Consider the following 18,789-nt stretch of genomic DNA (forward strand, 5'->3'; position numbering starts at 1 on the left):
GAAAAAAAAAAAAAAAAGTATAACCACAGGGAATACATTTCTTAGTTCATGCTTGACCTTTTCAAAGATGAAAATGAAATTCTATTTGTCTGTCTCTGTTAATACTGTCTCGGGTTTATTCATATATGTGAAATGATGCTTCCCTCTAATGCACATATGTGTGCTTTACATATGTGGTTCTTACATGCTGTGAGAGGGTTGTCTCATGACACTGTCTCCCCAGTTACCTTCTCTTAATGCACAGGACCTAATGCACGGGAAATTCGTCACGGCCAATTAGTCCTTCTCTTTAATGCTTGACCAGCCTCCTTCACCCAAATAACTACAAAAAGAAGAAGAAGCATTTATTCATCACATTTTCTCTATCAAACCATTAGTTATTGTGAAAAGGGTGACATTTTTCAGTTTTATCAAAAGTAGAGTTCAGAGATACAGTTTATCACAGGTTGCTTATTGTGGAGTTCGAAAATTTTAGATCATTACTAATGTTGCCATTGTTCACTACTGACCTCTGGGCCTAATACCACCTTGGTCTATAAATACGTAGTGGGTGAAACCATAGTTTCAACTCCCATTTAATGCGTGCATGAATTAATTACCAAGCCTAAAAAAAGAAGCAAGAAGATATTATTTTATGTAAAGAAAAGAAATTTCTTAGAGCTATATAATATCCATGAGATCTTGAGTACGAAACTCTATGTCATCATTTTGGGACCACCCTTAAGGGATTACTTCTTATAATAATCTGGTGTGCATGAGACAGACTGCATATATCTATGGGAATAATCAGATACTAGTAGATGTCTAGATACCTTTACTTGTCCAAAAAAAAAAAAAAAAAAAGTCTTTTGTAGTTATGAAATGTTACGGAGATCAACAACACAAACTCCCTTAGAAATTTCTCCAAATTTTTTTATATAGAACCTCATGGAGAATAAGCCCTCAATTATGAATATAAAGGATATAAACCCTAATAAGGATTTTCATGAATAATTAAAGAATAGATGGATTTTCATGAATAATTAAGGAATGGATTAAGACTTAAGAGCCCTAGTTTACAGCTATGATGGGCAAGCTAATCTAACCTAGCCTATATACATACACATATATAGGATGTCTTTAAAATATATTCTATGATTGAGTATATGTTGATTTTGTCAGTAACAAGGTGTTGTGAAAACTCTTTGATACAGTTGATTAATTAATGATTATGGTTGTTCAATAGACATTCTTAATGAAATCACAAACAAAATAAGCTTTAATATTTTCATGCTTATCCTCGTTTGTGCATTAAGCAACATTTTAAAAATAAAACTACCTCCTACTTGTATTACCAATTTTTTTTTTTTTTTCCAAATTCTTCTTTGTCAACTTTAATTTTTGAATTTAATATTTTCATATTTTTGTCTTTTGTGGTTTCATATTCAATAAAAACTAAAAAGAAGCTCAAAGTTGATGCAAGAGCTAAACTTGCTTATGAAATATTTTGAAGGTGTAAGTCATAGGAGTAAAAAAACTAATGACTTCAAAGTTTATGGTGAGCAACTCGATCGGCATCCCCTCCACTTATAAATGTTTTCAATCACACAATTGTTGGGCTTAGTGGTGATGTTGCTATGTCCATAGATGCAAGTGCATTGGATATGCATTTACGTAAAACTAAGCTTGCAGGTACTAATTCAATAATTGTACTTAAGCTTATAAAATATCAAGATTTTAAATTATATGTTTATAAAACATATAAATAAATAAATACATACATAATTATATACAAACACAAAAAAAAAAAAAATATATATATATATATATATATATATATATATATATATATATATACACACACACACAAACACACACAACCACTATAAGCCGAGTAGAAGACTGTTAAACTGTTGAGTATAATAATTGAGTCGAATAACGCTCAATTTTAGGCAAATTGGGGATCCTGTTAATTAACCTTATTTTAAGTAAATTAAATGTTATCAATTTTAATAAAATAATGCCACATGGTAACGATGAACCCTTAGTTTCTCCTAAATCTTTGGCAAGTTGATGTAACCAAACAAGCTAACAAATTGATAGATATAAAAAATCAGATAGGGTTTGGACCCAAACAATGCCACATTAAGTTAGTAATCATGGTTTAAGTAGCCAAACCAATTGAAAGCCTAATTAATTGTTTGCCACTTGCGAGTGTGTGAAAAGAAGAAAAGTTGACATTGATTAGATGGCCCAAAACACTATTCTTTAGCGAAAAAATATAAACCATTTCACAATTTTTTTTGCCAAAACTGTAACGTGGTAGAATGTAAGTAATAGAAAAAAAAATTGGTAAGTCTATATACAAGTGATATGAAAACTCTTATAATTTGCCACATTAGAATTGTGGGAAAAAAATGTAGAATAGTTTTTAGTCTTAGAACCACTCTTGCAAACAACCTATTCTTACCTACTTACCCCTTGTCCTGTTATCACCGCTATACTATTATAAATACATTTTGCACATAAAAGAAGAAAAGTTGTGTGAAAAGAAGAGGGGCCGGTCAAAAAATAAAAAGAAAAAGAAAAAGGAGAAAATGAGGGGAAAAAAGAGTATACCTACTTTTTTTTATTGTATATTATTCGATACTTTTTAACACTCAACGACCAATCTTCCAATGAAATTGCATTCTCTAAAACGTGAATCAGACTGCAAGTCAAGCAGAATGGTAGTTAGTGACAGAAGGAGAGACAACCTAACGCCCCTAAATGAAAGAAGGATCCACTCTATATATTATTAGAATATACTCCTATGTATCTATGTTAATTAAAGTGTAGAAATTTTATTTAAGGTCCCCTTCACCTGGCAATAAATAAATAAATAATATTGTTTCTACTCACTTCAATTTATTAGTACGGTCTGTATGGTTAGTAAGCAATAATTTGGGTTTCGCCAGCTTCATTTGGTAAATGAGGTTTTTGAGTGCAATTTAGTTAATATATATATATATATATATATATATATATATATATATATATATATATATATATATCTATGAATATTTTTAGATCACATAACGTATTTAATTGTCACATGATCATTTTAGTTGACTTATGATAAAGCAGTAAAGCACACCTAGATAATAACCGAACACGTAAGAAAATTCCTCTAAATATATTTAACCAAAAATTTAGCCAACCAAATATTCCAATCCCTTCTATAAATACCTCTCAATCCATTTGAAATCATTCATCCACTACTCCAACCATAGTGTAAAAGTCCATCCTTCATCCACCACATAATGACATCCCTTTCAAACAAACTGCACTTCAACCAATTCATTTCATCTCTAGTCTTCTTCCTCCTTCTTGTCATCATCCTTGATTTCGTTTGTTCATCCATTGCTTCTGTTACCTCTATAACTTCTCCTTTCGTTCACACTATCAATAAGGTTAAGGTAGCAGAAGAAAGAAAGGAAGCAAGGGCTCTTCTAAAATGGAAAACCAACCTTCACAGTAAAAGCCAGTCTTTCTTGTCTTCTTGGGCTGGAAGCAATCCTTGCAATTGGGTCGGAATAAATTGCGATGATAAGTCTGGAAGCGTCACCCATCTAAACCTTTCAAGTCACAATTTGAAAGGTACACTTCACAGTCTAAGCTTTCAATCTTTCCCCAATCTACTCAGTGTTGACCTTTCTCACAACTCACTATTTGGAACCATCCCCTCAAATATTGTTCACCTCTCTAAACTCTCGATTCTAAACCTTTCTTATAATCAATTCACTGGGAGAATTCCTTCTGAAATAGGCCAATTGACAAGTCTTCACATGTTTTACCTTGCTGCAAATCGTATGAGTGGCCTTATCCCTCAAGAATTGGAAGGGTTAACTTCTTTGAGTGAACTTGATTTATCGTCAAATAATCTCACAGGTACCATCCCTACTTCTCTTGGTAACTTAAGCAGCCTAACCACTCTATATATTTATAAGAACCAACTTTCTGGTTCCATCCCTCAAGAATTAGGAATGTTAAGTTCTCTTACATACCTTGAGCTATCAGTAAATAGTCTCACAGGTACCATCCCTACTTCTCTTGGAAACTTAAGCAACCTAACCACCCTATATCTTCATACGAACCAACTTTTTGGTTCCATCCCTCAAGAATTAGGAATGTTAAGCTCTCTTACTAACCTTGAGCTATCAGTAAACAGTCTCACAGGTACCATTCCTACTTTTCTTGGAAACTTAAGCAACCTAACCACTCTATATCTTCATACGAACCAACTTTCTGGTTCCATCCCTCAAGAATTAGGAATGCTAAGTTCTCTGACTGACCTCAGGTTATCAATAAACAATCTCACAGGTACCATCCCTACTTCTTTTGGAAACTTAAGCAACCTAACCACCTTATATCTTCATACGAACCAACTTTTTGGTTCCATCCCTCAAGAATTAGGAATGTTAAGTTCTCTTACTAACCTTGAGCTATCAGTAAACAGTCTCACAGGTACCATTCCTACTTTTCTTGGAAACTTAAGTAACCTAACCACTCTATATCTTCATACAAACCAACTTTCTGGTTCCATCCCTCAAGAATTAGGAATGCTAAGTTCTCTGACTGACGTCAGGTTATCAATAAACAGTTTCACAGGTACCATCCCTACTTCTCTTGGAAACTTAAGCACCTTATCCACTCTATATCTTAGTAAGAACCAACTTTCTGGTTTCATCCCTCATGAATTAGGAAGGTTAAGTTTTCTTACTGACCTTAAGCTATCAATAAACAATCTCACAGGTACCATTCCTGCTTCTCTTGGAAACTTAAGCAACCTAACCACTCTATATCTTCATATGAACCAACTTTCTGGTTCCATCCCTCAAGAATTAGGAATGTTATGTTCTCTTACTGACCTTGATCTATATAAAAACAGTTTCACAGGTACCATTCCTGCTTCTCTTGGAAACTTAAGCAACCTAACCACTCTACATCTTCATATGAACCAACTTTCTGGTTCTATCCCTCAAGAATTAGGAATGTTAAGTTCTCTTGCTGACCTTGAGCTATCAGTAAATACTCTCACAGGTACTATTCCTGCTTCTCTTGGAAACTTAAGCAACCTAACCACTCTATATCTTCATACAAACCAACTTTCTGGTTCCATCCCTCGAGAATTAGGAATGCTAAGTTCTCTGACTGATCTCAGGTTATTAATAAACAGTCTCACAAGTACCATCCCTGCTTCTCTTGGAAACTTAAGCAACTTAATCACTCTATATCTTAGTAAGAACCAACTTTCTGGTTTCATCCCTCATGAATTAGGAAGGTTAAGTTCTCTTACTGACCTTAAGCTATCAATAAACAATCTCACAGGTACCATTCCTGCTTCTCTTGGAAACTTAAGCACCCTAACCAGTCTTTATCTTCATACAAACCAACTTTCTGGTTCCATTCCTTTTGAAATGAACAATCTCACTCACTTAAAAGATTTTCAATTAGCACACAACCAATTCACCGGTCATTTGCCTGAAAATGTGTGCCTTGGTGGATTGCTTGAGAACTTCACTGCAGGCGATAACCATTTTATTGGTTCAATACCAAAATCATTGAGAAATTGCACTACCCTTTTTAGAGTTCGACTTCAAGGAAATCAACTTACTGGAAATATAGGAGACAATTTTGGAGTATACCCACACTTAGTATACATGGAGTTGAGTTATAATAAATTTTACGGTGAACTTTCAACTAATTGGGGTCAATGTCAAAACTTGACAAGCTTGAAAATCTCTAATAATGATATTTCAGGTAGAATATCTCCTAAGCTTGGAGATGCAAGTCAATTACATTTACTTGACCTCTCCTCAAATAAGCTATATGGGGAGATTCCAAAGGAATTAGGTAAGCTTACATTTTTGATAGAGCTTAATCTAGGTAATAACAAAATTTTTGGATACATTCCTTACAATTTTGGAATGCTATCGAATTTGGAGAGGCTCAATCTTTCTAGAAATAGTCTAAGTGGCTTAATTCCCAAACTTGGGAACTGTAAAAAATTGTGGATGTTGGATTTGAGCAATAATCACTTAAGCAAATATATCCCACTTCAAATTGGAAACATGCACTTTCTCCAATATCTTGATCTTAGCCAAAAATTTTTAATCGGAGAGATACCACAACAACTTGGAGATTTGAAAACATTAGAATTTTTAAATCTTTCTCACAATGCACTCTCGGGCTCTATTCCATCAAGTTTTGATCAAATGTTAAGCTTACGATTCATTGATTTGTCCTACAATCAGCTAGAGGGTCCTATTCCAAATATTAAAGCATTTTGTGAGGCAACAGTAGAAGCATTTAGAAATAACAAGGGCTTGTGTGGCAACGCCATAGGTTTAAAGGCCTGCCCCTCTACTATTAGCCACAATCCACATGTCAAAAAGAGGAATAGAGTTATGAAACTAATTTTAGTGTTTTTGGGCGTTGTCTTTCTAATATTTATCATTGTTGGAATTACGATTTGTTTTCACTCAAGAAAGATGAAGACAGAAATTAAGCCAAAAGAAGAACACCAAAATATGTTTGCAGTATGGAGCTATGATGGGAAAATGGTTTATGAAAAAATTATTGAAGCAACGGAGGATTTCGATGACAAACATGTTATTGGTGTAGGTGGCCATGGAATTGTTTATAAAGCTAAATTGTCTACAGGTCAAGTTGTTGCTGTAAAGAAACTTCACCCACTCTCAGAAGATAGTGTGGTCAATCTAAAAGCTTTCACCTGTGAGATACGTAGTCTAACTGAAATACGACACCGCAACATTGTAAAGCTTCATGGTTTTTGCTCACATCCACGACACTTGCTTTTAGTTTATCAGTTTTTGGAAGGTGGGAGCTTGGAAAAAATACTAAACAATGATGAATTAGCACTGGAATTTGATTGGGTTAAGAGGGTAAATGTTGTTAAAGGTGTGGCAAGTGCTCTGTCTTATATGCATCATAACTACTCCAGTCCAATAATTCATCGTGATATATCAAGCAAGAATGTTCTACTAGATTCAGAATATGAATCTAATGTCTCTGACTTTGGCACAGCTAGGATTATGAGTTCTGACACATCTTATTGGACTTCGTTTGCTGGTACCTTTGGATACACTGCTCCAGGTATGTTATTTAAGTAATGTTGGCAATATTAAAATTTTCACAATTGCTAATATGATAAGTTATGATTGAAGTAACATCACTTATACATAAATCCTTTTTTTCTTGCATTAGATAATTGATAATCAGGGTTAAGGGAATTTGAACGCTAGGTGTTTTAGTTGGAAACATCAGAAGATGTCAGTTCAACTACAAGGCTTTTAGCTTTTACATAGACTTTCTAACACCGCTTTTTTTAGAACCAATTATAGTATTTTAAATAACTAATTATGTAAAATATTGTGTCTGTAGTCATATTCATAGCTATCAGTATCGTACAATACGCAATATGTGTCGTACGATGTGTATCGTATTGTGTACAAAAAAAAAATTGTATTGTAAGTATTCATGAATCGTCATAGTATTTTAAATCACAAGTTATGTAAATTATTGTCTCTAGTCATATTCATAATTGTCAGTATTGTACGATACATGATATTTATCATACGATGTGTATTGTATCATGTACAAAAAATTCTGTATCGTAAGAAGTGCTCATGAATCATCTGATACCTAGGTGTGTATTGTATAAATCGTATAATATTAGTGAATTTTACGTATGATGCGTAAATATTGTTAGACTTACAATTATTGGGAATACAAGTTCTTAGACATTTTTTTAAACAAAAAATTATTGGGAAATTTAATTGAGTCTAATAAAATAACATGTCCATGAGTTTTTTTCCCCCTCTTCTCTTTCTCCTACAAAATTTGGACTATACACATGACAATTCACTTTCATATTGGTAAATTTCTTTTTTATGCTATGAATAATGTATCAAATAAAAATATAATTATTTTTTATTTATTATTATTATTGTTATAAGTCTAAAAAGTTAGAATGCCAAGAAAAAATATAAAGAAAAATTTATTAGAATGAAAAAAATATAGTAAATGTTGATAATAATGAAGAAAATGTCAATGAAAAAATAATTTTGCAAAATGATGTACATGATAATAACATTGACTTAGATGGAGTTGATTAGGCAAGATGATGAAAAGAAATTATTATTTTGGCTCATATATCATGTATTATCACTTCTGTGTATGTTATAAAGTTAATTTGATTTATTTAGTTAGCTTTGTTAAATATCATTACATAAGTAATCATTAAATTTTTCAAAAAAAGTAATCATTAAATTGGTTATTAATTGAATATATTCCAAATTTATAATGAATATACCTTTTATGTATGTATATTTATAATTTTTTTAATATATGTATATCTATAATTTTTTTTATAATTATATTGGGTGTTCATGTATCTTACGATACACGATATAAAAAAAGCAAAATTCAATTCATGATACAATTCATGTTTTGATAACCATGTTCATATTAATGTTATTTCAATTGGCATTCTTTGCCTTCAAAGAGGCCTTATTGAAATTCGTCGCACTACATAGTGTGATGTATAGTTGTTACAATTTGAGCTAATTGGTTCGATTAATAATTATGTTTCAGAGGTTCAATTAATAATTAGAGTATTCTACTTATTTATTGATGAAAAATATATTTTTTGTAGCATCTTGATTGGCATTAAGGAATTTGGTAGTTGCAATCTATGATATTTTATACAGTCACTTCATTCTTTTTTATTTGTCATCATAATCACAATTACAATTAAAAAAAAATTAATGTTTAAATTTCGTTAAGATTTTAATCTATTTGACTAAGTCTTTTTTTTTTTTTTTTTGAATCCTTTTAGATGAAGTTAAATGTGCATAAATACCCCCAAATAATTCATTATTAAAGAATCACATTTTACTTCGTGAAGCTTTGTTTTTGGCTAAGTTCTTTGATTTCCTCTTCGATAACACGTCTTGGTGTTATCTTGTGTTTGCATTTCTCTTCCCTTACTCTTTGTGCTATACATTTATTGTTTATTGTTCATGTTTATGCACTAGAGTAGTTCTGGTTTATTGTGCTTCATTTACTTTTATTTTGCACTTACCTAAGTTATAGTAAAGCAATTAAGCCGTAATTTAAAATTGGGGGTCTAAACAAGCATTAGTGTTTCACACTAATTGAGCTTTCAATAATCACAATTACAATATAAAAAAAAAGTTATGTTTAAATTTAGTTAAGGTTTTAATCTATTTGACTAAGTCTTGTACCTGCTTTTTTTTTTTGGAATCCTTTTAGATGAAGTTAATTGTGCACAAATACCCCAAATAATTCATGGTTAAAGAATCACATTTTGCTTCGTGAAGCTTTGTTTTCTAATTGTACAATTCTTTCAAACTGTATAATTATTTCTTATACAGCCTAGGTTCAATGCAAAGTTTTAAGATGACATAGAGACCCACCCTTGCTCACTCTAAAAAATAAAAAAGTATTACCCCTAGGTTAATTACTTCTGGGTCTTAACTCATGATCTCATCCTCCATTTCATTATTTGGGGAGGAGGAAGTGTCACTTAAGCTAGAGCTCGGTTGGGACCTGTCACCTGCAAAATATATACTTATCAATAATTGGATTTTGGAATAGAACACTGAACCTGTTGAAATATATTCAAATCTTTTTGAGTAAACTACATATTTGGTTTCTAACCTTTAGGTTATATATCAATTTGGTCCTTAACCTTTTGGTATTGTGTCAAAATAGTTCTTACCATTAAGTGATGGATGGAAAATACTGACATGACTAACGGCCAAATTAAAATATTATTTTTTATGCCACCTAGACTTCCACACAAACGCCACATGGTAATTAAAAAAAATCAACATTTTATAATTCACTTTTACTCTCTCTGTGTTGTCTCTCTCTATTGGCTCAGCATGCATGACTGAAACTCTGTAAGCCCCTTCAATGTTGCTTGCCGCTGCCACCATCGACGGTGGTCTTTGAACACAAAGCTCTCTTATTTCTTTCTCGGCCTCACACAACTCTCTAAATCTGGTTCAAACCACCATGTGACCTTATCTTAAATCTGAACGTGCAGTTCTTCCCCTGCTCTTTCTTATGTGGCCTTCAAAAAATTTAGCATCAGCTAGTAATTCCCTTAGAAGTTGCCTCCCCCTCCTAATTCCAAAATTCTAATATTTCAAGAGTTTAGTACTTTCAGCTTAACTTGTAGAGTTGTTCCTATATCAATATATATGTTAGCATATATTACGAATTTGTATAAACTTAAGAAGTAGTACATGTACCACAACCAAAAGATTGTGTGGTAAGTTGAATTACTTGGTGAAAGTAGAACATAACTCTGATATTTTACTTTCAGAGCTTGCATATACAATGGAAGTAAGTGAAAAGTGTGACGTTTATAGTTTTGGAGTAGTCGCGTTGGAAGCAATTATTGGAAGGCATCCGGGTGATTTGATCTCATCATTTCTATCATCATCATTCTCATTATCGTCCCATGATGTGCTACTAGAGGATGTATTGGATCAACGTCTTGCACATCCTACAAATAGAGTTGCAGAGAAGGTGGTTTTAGTGGCAAAGATAGCATTAACATGCTTACACACCAGTCCACAATCTCGTCCCACCATGCAACAAGTTTATCAGAAGCTATTAAATTGGAAATCTCCTTTCACAAAGCCTTTGCGCATGATCACATTAAGAGAGCTCATTGATCACGGGAATTTGAATGAAGCTTCATAAGTGTTTACATATCTCATGTATGGTATTTTTCTTATATACATTCCATCCTCATGTAAAGTTTTAAATACTTATAAGGCCAATACTTCAAAAACCACAATTTACATGACTATTCATCTTCCGTAGCTTCATTGTTCATCTTCGACCCATCCAAGCCTCCATCTTATTGTCGGAGCCTCCATGCCTGTTGACCAAACGTCTTCAACCCAAATGGAAGCCGAGCTCTCTCTCTTTTTGTGGTCCTAAAGCTCTCAAGGTGTGGGAAACATATTTGGTCAAGGTCAATCAGAACGCTGGCTTCGAACTTATCATGGTATGTTCTTTGGGTTCCTTCTATTTTATTGCAGTTCTTATTGATTATGTTTATACGAGATTGCCATTTGAGATGTTGTATCAAGTTCTAGAGAATTAGTTCTTCTCAAGTGTCTCACTCTGCCAATGTCGTAGGTATCTTCACACTTGCTTTCATTGTTTGTGACCATACAACTCATCGACAAGACAGGAATAAAAACAGGACTTCCCCCCTCGTTGTTGCTATCCAAAACATGCCAAAAGTAATTCGTTTAGGCCTATGGCTATGTAAAATGGGATTCCGAACAGCTAGACAATTATGCATTGAAAGTTTCTTCCAATGGGAATGAAATGAAAGAAACTCAAAAGATAAGGCCAAGGAAACAGGCAAAACTAAACTACAATGGGGAGCCTTAATTTAAATAGGCAGCAGTGGAGGGAAGAGGTTCACTAGTGGAGGCATGGGAAGCATTGCGCATGAATTACCTACTTTGATTGATTGAGATCCTTTTACAGCCCAGGTAGTTTTTTCTATATATATTTTTAGATCAAGAACTGTAACAAGTTTTACAATAGATGTTTGGGGTGCAGGTGAACCAAGCCTGAGAAGATTGGAATACAAAAACACAAGGAGCGTGCAATTTGTATGAAGCACATGGCTAGACTTGGACAAGCTATCAAGACAAACTTAAATGTCCTGGCTTTATTTATGAATGGGTGGTATGAAATTATCAAAATTTTTCTTTTGTCCAAATAGTCTTAGAATTAGGATGACAGAATTTTAGTAGTGTAGAACTCTCACGTAACTGCCCAACAACTAGTAACTTTTTTTTTTTTGAGCTACAAAAGGATTTTAAGAAGAAAAAAAATTAAATCCCATCTTTAAATGTAAATCTTTTACTTCTGTCAACTCCTGCCATGAGATTGGAGCTAGAAATTTATTCTAGATTTGGTTGTTGTATTAGTGTTTTTGACCTTGTGGAGTTTTTCTTCAATTGGTTTTTTTTATTGGTTTTTGTGGAGGCGGTCATACAGGGACGGAGCCAGGATTTTAAGTTAAGGGGGGCGACTTTGACCTCTAGTTTGGCAGCTTCTTAGTTGTGGAGGTTTTTTTTTAAAAATTTTTTAATGTGTGCATTTGCTAGGTAAAGACAAAATTATTCTATTTAAAACTTTTTAAAGGGCAATTATTTATTTGAGTAAAATTGGTTAATTAGACTTAATTTTTTTTAGCTTTGCTATTGGTGATTTTTGTTGTTGTACAAATGTTTTTGGGCTAGTATATGTTGTTTTAGATTTTAGATCTATAAAATTTTAATGGCCTTTAAAATGAGAAAAGTGCTAGAAGTATATTGATGATATAATGAGTGATTATTGATAAGTAAAAAAGTTATGCAAGTAATAAACCCAGATGCGAACCAATAAGAATTTGTACCTCAACAGTTTATAAAAATATTGTAAATAAGTTTGTATCTTTAACGTTACTCTAAAAAGATTCAATAATATTGTTAATAGGGTAAAATGTAATTTTATAGAACAAAATTGCTAAAATTAATGCATATATATATAATTTTTTTTTTTTTTTTAAATTAGGGGGGGCCACTGCCCCCCTTGGTCAATGAATGCCTCCGTCCCTGCGGTCATAGCTATTTTATAGACAATGTTGAAGCTAGGATTAGATTAAAAGGATGAAGTCCTGGGAAAAGAGGTGGATACTAAATAAACCATAATTCCAAAATTAATAAGTACAAAAGGATATTAAGAAGCTAAAACTATCGTGTTTGAGCGTAATTGGATGCATTTTGCTTGTATTGGCATATTTGGAGTTACTTTGGGATTATGTTCATTTTGTTCATTTGTTTGGCCTCTAATATGGTTTGAAAATCATCTTTGAATGCATTTGGAGCGTATTGGCATATTTGGAAATAACTTGAACTTGGGTCTTCTGGTTGGGCTTAGTTTTGATTTGTCATTTGAAGCATTTGTGGCTTGAGAGAAGTCTCTACAAGGTGGACAAGAATTTGATTAAAATTGGTGATCTAAAAATTTCTCCATTGTGGAGAATGGTTGTAGAGTTTGTCAAAATTTGTAATTTTTGTTTTTGAATTAAGGAAAAATTATTTAATTAACTTGTCTAAACGATTGTATGGCGAAGATTTGTTAGATTTTGTGTTATATTCATATTTTGAATATTTGGAGTTTGCAATTTGAGATAACCAATAGGGGCTTTGACGAAGGTGACGGGATTTTTTTTCTTTTCAAGTTTGATTGAATACAAGTTTTTTTTGTTTTTTTTTTATGAGAATCAAGACCGCGAGGGCTTATTATTAACTAGGAAATCAGCAAGAACATAATGTAAAATGTTTGGTGGGACATTCTCCATCCAAACCAACAAAGGAAAAGAAAAACGAATTCTTCGCGCTAAGGCATGAGAAACATTGTTCCCTTGCCTCCTAGTATGGGAGAGTGAGACAGTTCCTAGCGAACTTGCTATAGATCTGAAGTCTTTTACTAAATGGCCAACTGGTGAATGTGTTACATCCTTCTATGACAAAGCTTTTATCACCCCTTCAGCATCTCCTTCAAAACTGATTTGCTGTAAGCCAAGCTCCACTGCAAACACGGCTGCTCTTCTTGCTGCTAACAACTCTAAAATTTCCACCAATGACGGAAGGGCAATTTTTTCAGATAGGGCTGCCATAACTTCCCCAAATTCATTCCGGATTACCACCCCAATACCAGCTTCACCCGTGTCAGCAAACACTGCCCCATCAAAGTTTGCTTTCAGCTCCCCTGTTGCTGGAGGCTTCCATCTAGCCACGGAGTTTCTGTTGAAACTCGGTCAGCATCGCCACAGCAGCATCAAAAACTTTATTAACTGGCACGGTCTGTTCGTTGCACCTTATTTTGTTCCTGCGACACCAGACGGACCAAGCCACCATTGCAAACATGTCAAGCCGAGCTGAAACGGACTGCACAATACCCACCAGGTCCGAGATTGTCTTCAACTGATTGGACTGACTTTGAAGCCAAGCAAAACTTGGCCCCCAAACAGATTGAATTGTAGTTTTGTCAAATTTTGGCTTGACCATTCATGCGTGGCTTTAGTTTCAAGCCTACATTAAATGCATATCTTTGTGTGTACAGCAGCCCATCCGTCGTTGTTCACTTCGGTTTCCTCTTGATTAAATATATATCTGATGCTCTCTTATTTGGTTTGTGTGGCTAGTCTAACAGTTTGGGTGTAGGCTGTGTAGCAAAAATTGTAAAGGACTGGAGTGGCATGGCAAAATGCGAGTGTGAAAGATCTCTATGAAGAGGGCTGTGTGAAGGAGGCTGTGCAGCAATTTTAGAGAAGCAAAAAGTTCTTGTTTTAGGTGCAGTCTTGAACTTTGCAATCAGCCCTATGCTTTGTATTGAGAGAGAGAGCTTCTACTTGTATGAGAGAATAATTTTGGGTGTAATGGGATTGGCTTTTGTGAGAATGCTTCCACACCATTTTGTATTCTCTATATTTATTAGTGAAATTTTTTCTTGTTGCAGCCCGTGGACGTAGGCCAAAGGCTGAACCACGTAAATCCTGGTATTCTTTTTTGTGTGTTTGTATTTATTTTTCCTTTTGGTTTTTTTTTTTTTCATTCCTACAGTATTATTTAATTTGGATGTTTTTCTATAAACCATACTTTGCCATCAATCTTGTATGGTAATGCTATCTAAAGGTCGCTTCCTATAACAAATTAATAATAGATCTTCAGTTTTTACAATTAATTGATATCTATAATTCATATTTTACAACATTAATGACTTACAACAACTAAAGTTTTTGTATAAATTTTTGCAAAGAATTTATAATACAATTTTACCTTTTATTAATAGTTTTTTTTTTTTTTTTTTTTAATTTGGTAATTGGGATAGCTATACCTTTGAATTATAGTTTTTCTTTCAAATAATAATAACTTTGAAGTTTTTTCAATTTATAGCCGTAGAAGTATTAATGTTGTAAAGGCTTAATCAAAAATTGAAAAAGGTTCCCAAGAAACATCCACAAATTCCACATGATTTTACTATTGACCGTCATTGTGGTTTATACAAATAACAATTTTATAATGTTTTAATGTACACAAGGATATGCACAAGAATTGTCATTTTAGTGCATATTAGGCACCAAGAGTATTATATCTCTTTGCACTCCCTAGTTCAGCGTCATAGTTAATTTTCATAATAAAAGAATTTGGACATTGTAAAAAAAAAATGTTCCTATATATCAGCAATTCCAAAAATGAATAAACATCTAAAAACATTTGGTACTAGAGCTAGAAAAATAGTGGTAGTAAAATTTTACTTTAAAAAAAAATCCTAATCCACCTAAACCATTTCATGTCTTTGAGAAGTTTTATGGGGTAGAACCCATTTTTGACACCAAGCATTCTGACATATATCAGTCATTTAACTTTTTCAACTTATGGTTCTTTCATAACTTGAGGGGTTCTATTGATGGAACAACAATAGAGTTTGCACTATGTAATCGTTCCTCAACTAGATAATTTGTTTTTTAAACCTTGGTTGAAACTTGAAAGTGGAAGATGTTATGTTTCCATTAGCATTGCTTTCAAATTGTTATTTTGAAAAAAATATCGTGTCCGTAAAATGAAAAATATAGCTTTAAAAAACAAAAGAAAACTATCAGAAAGATTTTTTTTCTTAGTCATGGAGAAAGATTTTGTATATCAGTGAAAAACAAAAAAAAAAAAAAATCGACGACTTATGTAAAAACGAGGGGCCTGTTTGAAGCATTTGGGGACCAAATCTAATATCCCTCATTTGTAGACCATGGGCAAACTAATGGGCTGGGTGTGACTGCTGAATCATATACGGATCAAGCCCACCAAAGTCTTATGAATTATGATCCAACAGGTTGAACTCTTCTTTACTTCCAGATACACTCATCACGAGTAATGCTTTAATCGCTCTTGAAATCCTACATTTTTAAAAGACCCATTATCACTGCTAATGTTGTTTGTAATTGCTAGGACAATCAGCTTCCAAAAATAGGCTACATATCAAGCTGACTTACCCACTTTTTTTTATTCATATTATTAATTCTGCAGAAACTGGTGGGTGCAGTGCAAGTCTAGAGGCCTTTGTTGTTACGGCCGGGTGCTTTTGGCATCAATGAAACACTCCCATTCATGGGTAGCCAGTTGCTTGATGCAAAATTTTAGACAACACGCTTCTATGGCAAGGTTGGAAGTACAACAATAGCATCCTATTGTAGAAGTGAGATGTAAATCTTTTCCTTGTGGGGGATATAAAATTAATTGGGATGCTGCAGTTATAATGCAGGATTTTTGGAATGCGTAAGGCTGGGTGTGTATATACTCGATGACAAAGGAAATGTCATCAGCTGCTATGTGCTCGATCTAGAGGAGCTTTCTTATTAGGTATGGCTGAAGCAACTGCATTTTTGTGCTATTCGAGCTATTTCCTTTGCTCTGGAAACTGGGATCCTAGAGGCTTTTTTGGAAACTGACGTGCAACCAGTGCTGAAAGCTCTGCTGATGCCCAAACTAGATTTATCAAGTATAGTTATATACAGTGCATTTTATGCTTATTTGATATGGGAGTAAATTAAAATTAAGTTCATTTTGTGGATCCAAGCACAATGATAGAGGGATTTAATAAAAAAATTGGAGTAGTCTTAATTCTGAAAACAGAAATTAAATTAAAACGTAAACTTGGGCCTTTCAGAATTAATGTTTCCATTGATGAGTATTGGGCAGTAGCCTCATCATCACCAAATGTACAGGCATTGTACATTATTGAAGACAGTTCCAGACGCTATTATTATTTTTATTATTTAAAGAAAAATATGATTATTACTTAGTTAGAAAAACATTACTCTCGTAGAAAATGATTTGCAAATTCTAGAAGATCTAACTCATCTTACTTGTTCTTTTTTTTAATTAATTAATTATAATTTGATCGTTACAACGGTGAGATTTTAACCCTTGATGTCTTTAAAAGACCAAAAACTACTAAGTATTAACCCATCTTATTTGGACTAATTAGTAATTATCAGTATTGAAAATAAAGGATCTTGTAATAATTTTGACGTGCTATTTCAATAAAGAGAAATGATATGTCCACAACATTTTTACAACATTTTTACAACAAATCCTAAGTGGCAGGATGTTACTGGTTGTTATTGTTGGGGCAAAAAAGTAATCTTAGTGTTAGGTTCAAATTTGAACCAATAACAACTAACCACCTAAGATTTGTTGTAAAAATATTGTAAAAATGTTGTGGACGTAGCACCTCTCATCAATAAAATATCAAGCACGCATACATAAGAACATGCTTGTGCAGGACACAATAAAATTTACAATTATTTTAAATCAGTGTACCACCTCATATATGGGTCATTAAAAAAAAATTAAATTGCAGATTGTGGTGAACAGGTGGTGGGATAATTTGAAATGTTGTGAAACTATTGTAATTTTTTGTTAGCTCCCAAACTTTATTAAGCCCATAATTCTTTAGGTGTTTGAATGAAAATATTTCCAAAATGTAGCTGATGAAGAGAGACTCGTGTAAATCCTCTTAACATCTTCCATAAATTTTGCTTTCAATTTCTTTCCACATTCAACATGGAAAAGTCAGCCATAGTTGGCTGAGACGTTTATGTCAAATCTTGTTTCTACTCACTTCAATGACCTCGAACGTGACATTTTTCTTCCCTCTAGTGCATGGGTAGTTAGAAAAATGACGATATATATGGATTGGAGTGTCAAGTAATAATGACTAATTAATTATAAGGACCGAATTTTTCCTCCAACCCATTTGAAAAGCTAAGCTCATCCACACCCAACTATATACCAATTGAAATACGCAGTCCATCACCCCCACCACCGCAAAAAAGTCACAGAGCTATTAAAGAACGACAGAATTGCTGAAAGGTAATTGCAAGTTCATATGCGCCAAGATTTAACGCTACTTTGTAGATACACAAAATATCACCTCCCTAATGCAAGACAAGTTCGTGTTTTATTCATATACGTGAAATGATACTTTCATTCAAGAGAAATTGGGCGCGGATAATTAATCCTTCCCCCAAAGGCCACTTAGTCAAGAAAATAATTGGAAGGACACCAAACATCAAACCTATATATTAGTGACAAGTAGAGAGAGAGACCAATTAAAGCAATGGTCATATCTCTTCTCTAATTAAATAATCATATATACGTGAGAAAATAAAAACAAAAGGATATTTAACATGATTAGTGCCTTTTCGACAATCACATTTATACGTATTTGGTTAGGAAGAAAAGAAAAAGGATGAAAAATAAGAAAAAGAAATGGAGAGAAAATTTTGATTTTCTATTATATTCTGTTGGAGTGAAAAATAAGAGAAAAGAAGATGAGGTGGTTACAGTTTCCCACGATCTTTTTTTTATCCAATTTAGAAAGAAATGGGTGGAGAAATAGGATTTAGAAAGAAAAAAAATTGCAATATCTTCCTTCATCTTTTTTATCTTTCGACTATTATATATTAAATAAGAGTATAATTAATAGTAAATTACTTCCCATTTTTTACTTTTTCATCCTCCATATCAAATACACAAGGTGGAAAGTACAAATCATTCCTATTCTCTCAATCTTTTCAATCCTCTTATAACCCTCTCAACGAAAGTCTTAAAGTGTTAAATTTGGTTTCGCAAA

General features: G+C 33.2%; 1 protein-coding gene across 1 annotated transcript; it reads left to right on the top strand.

Moving 5' to 3' along the window:
• Positions 1-3,281: 3,281 nt before the first annotated feature.
• LOC142626928 (uncharacterized) lies at positions 3,282-10,782 on the top strand. The gene is made up of 3 exons (XM_075800657.1): positions 3,282-5,014; positions 5,303-7,137; positions 10,400-10,782. Exons 1-3 carry the CDS (start codon positions 3,282-3,284, stop codon positions 10,780-10,782), a joined length of 3,951 nt encoding a protein of 1,316 aa, XP_075656772.1.
• The last annotated feature ends 8,007 nt before the right edge of the window (positions 10,783-18,789 follow it).

Source organism: Castanea sativa, chromosome 3 (genome assembly GCF_040712315.1).
Source record: "Castanea sativa cultivar Marrone di Chiusa Pesio chromosome 3, ASM4071231v1".
Lineage (NCBI taxonomy): Eukaryota > Viridiplantae > Streptophyta > Magnoliopsida > Fagales > Fagaceae > Castanea > Castanea sativa.

What these genes read in the sequence shown, in the direction of transcription:
- LOC142626928 (XM_075800657.1), top strand. Translation starts at nt 3,282, where the DNA reads ATGACATCCCTTTCAAACAAACTGCACTTCAACCAATTCATTTCATCT. An exon ending in ATCCCTCAAGAATTAGGAAT is followed by an intron (nt 5,015 to 5,302) that starts GTTAAGTTCTCT and finishes TGAATTAGGAAG; the next exon opens with GTTAAGTTCTCTTACTGACC. An exon ending in CTTTGGATACACTGCTCCAG is followed by an intron (nt 7,138 to 10,399) that starts GTATGTTATTTA and finishes TTTTACTTTCAG; the next exon opens with AGCTTGCATATACAATGGAA.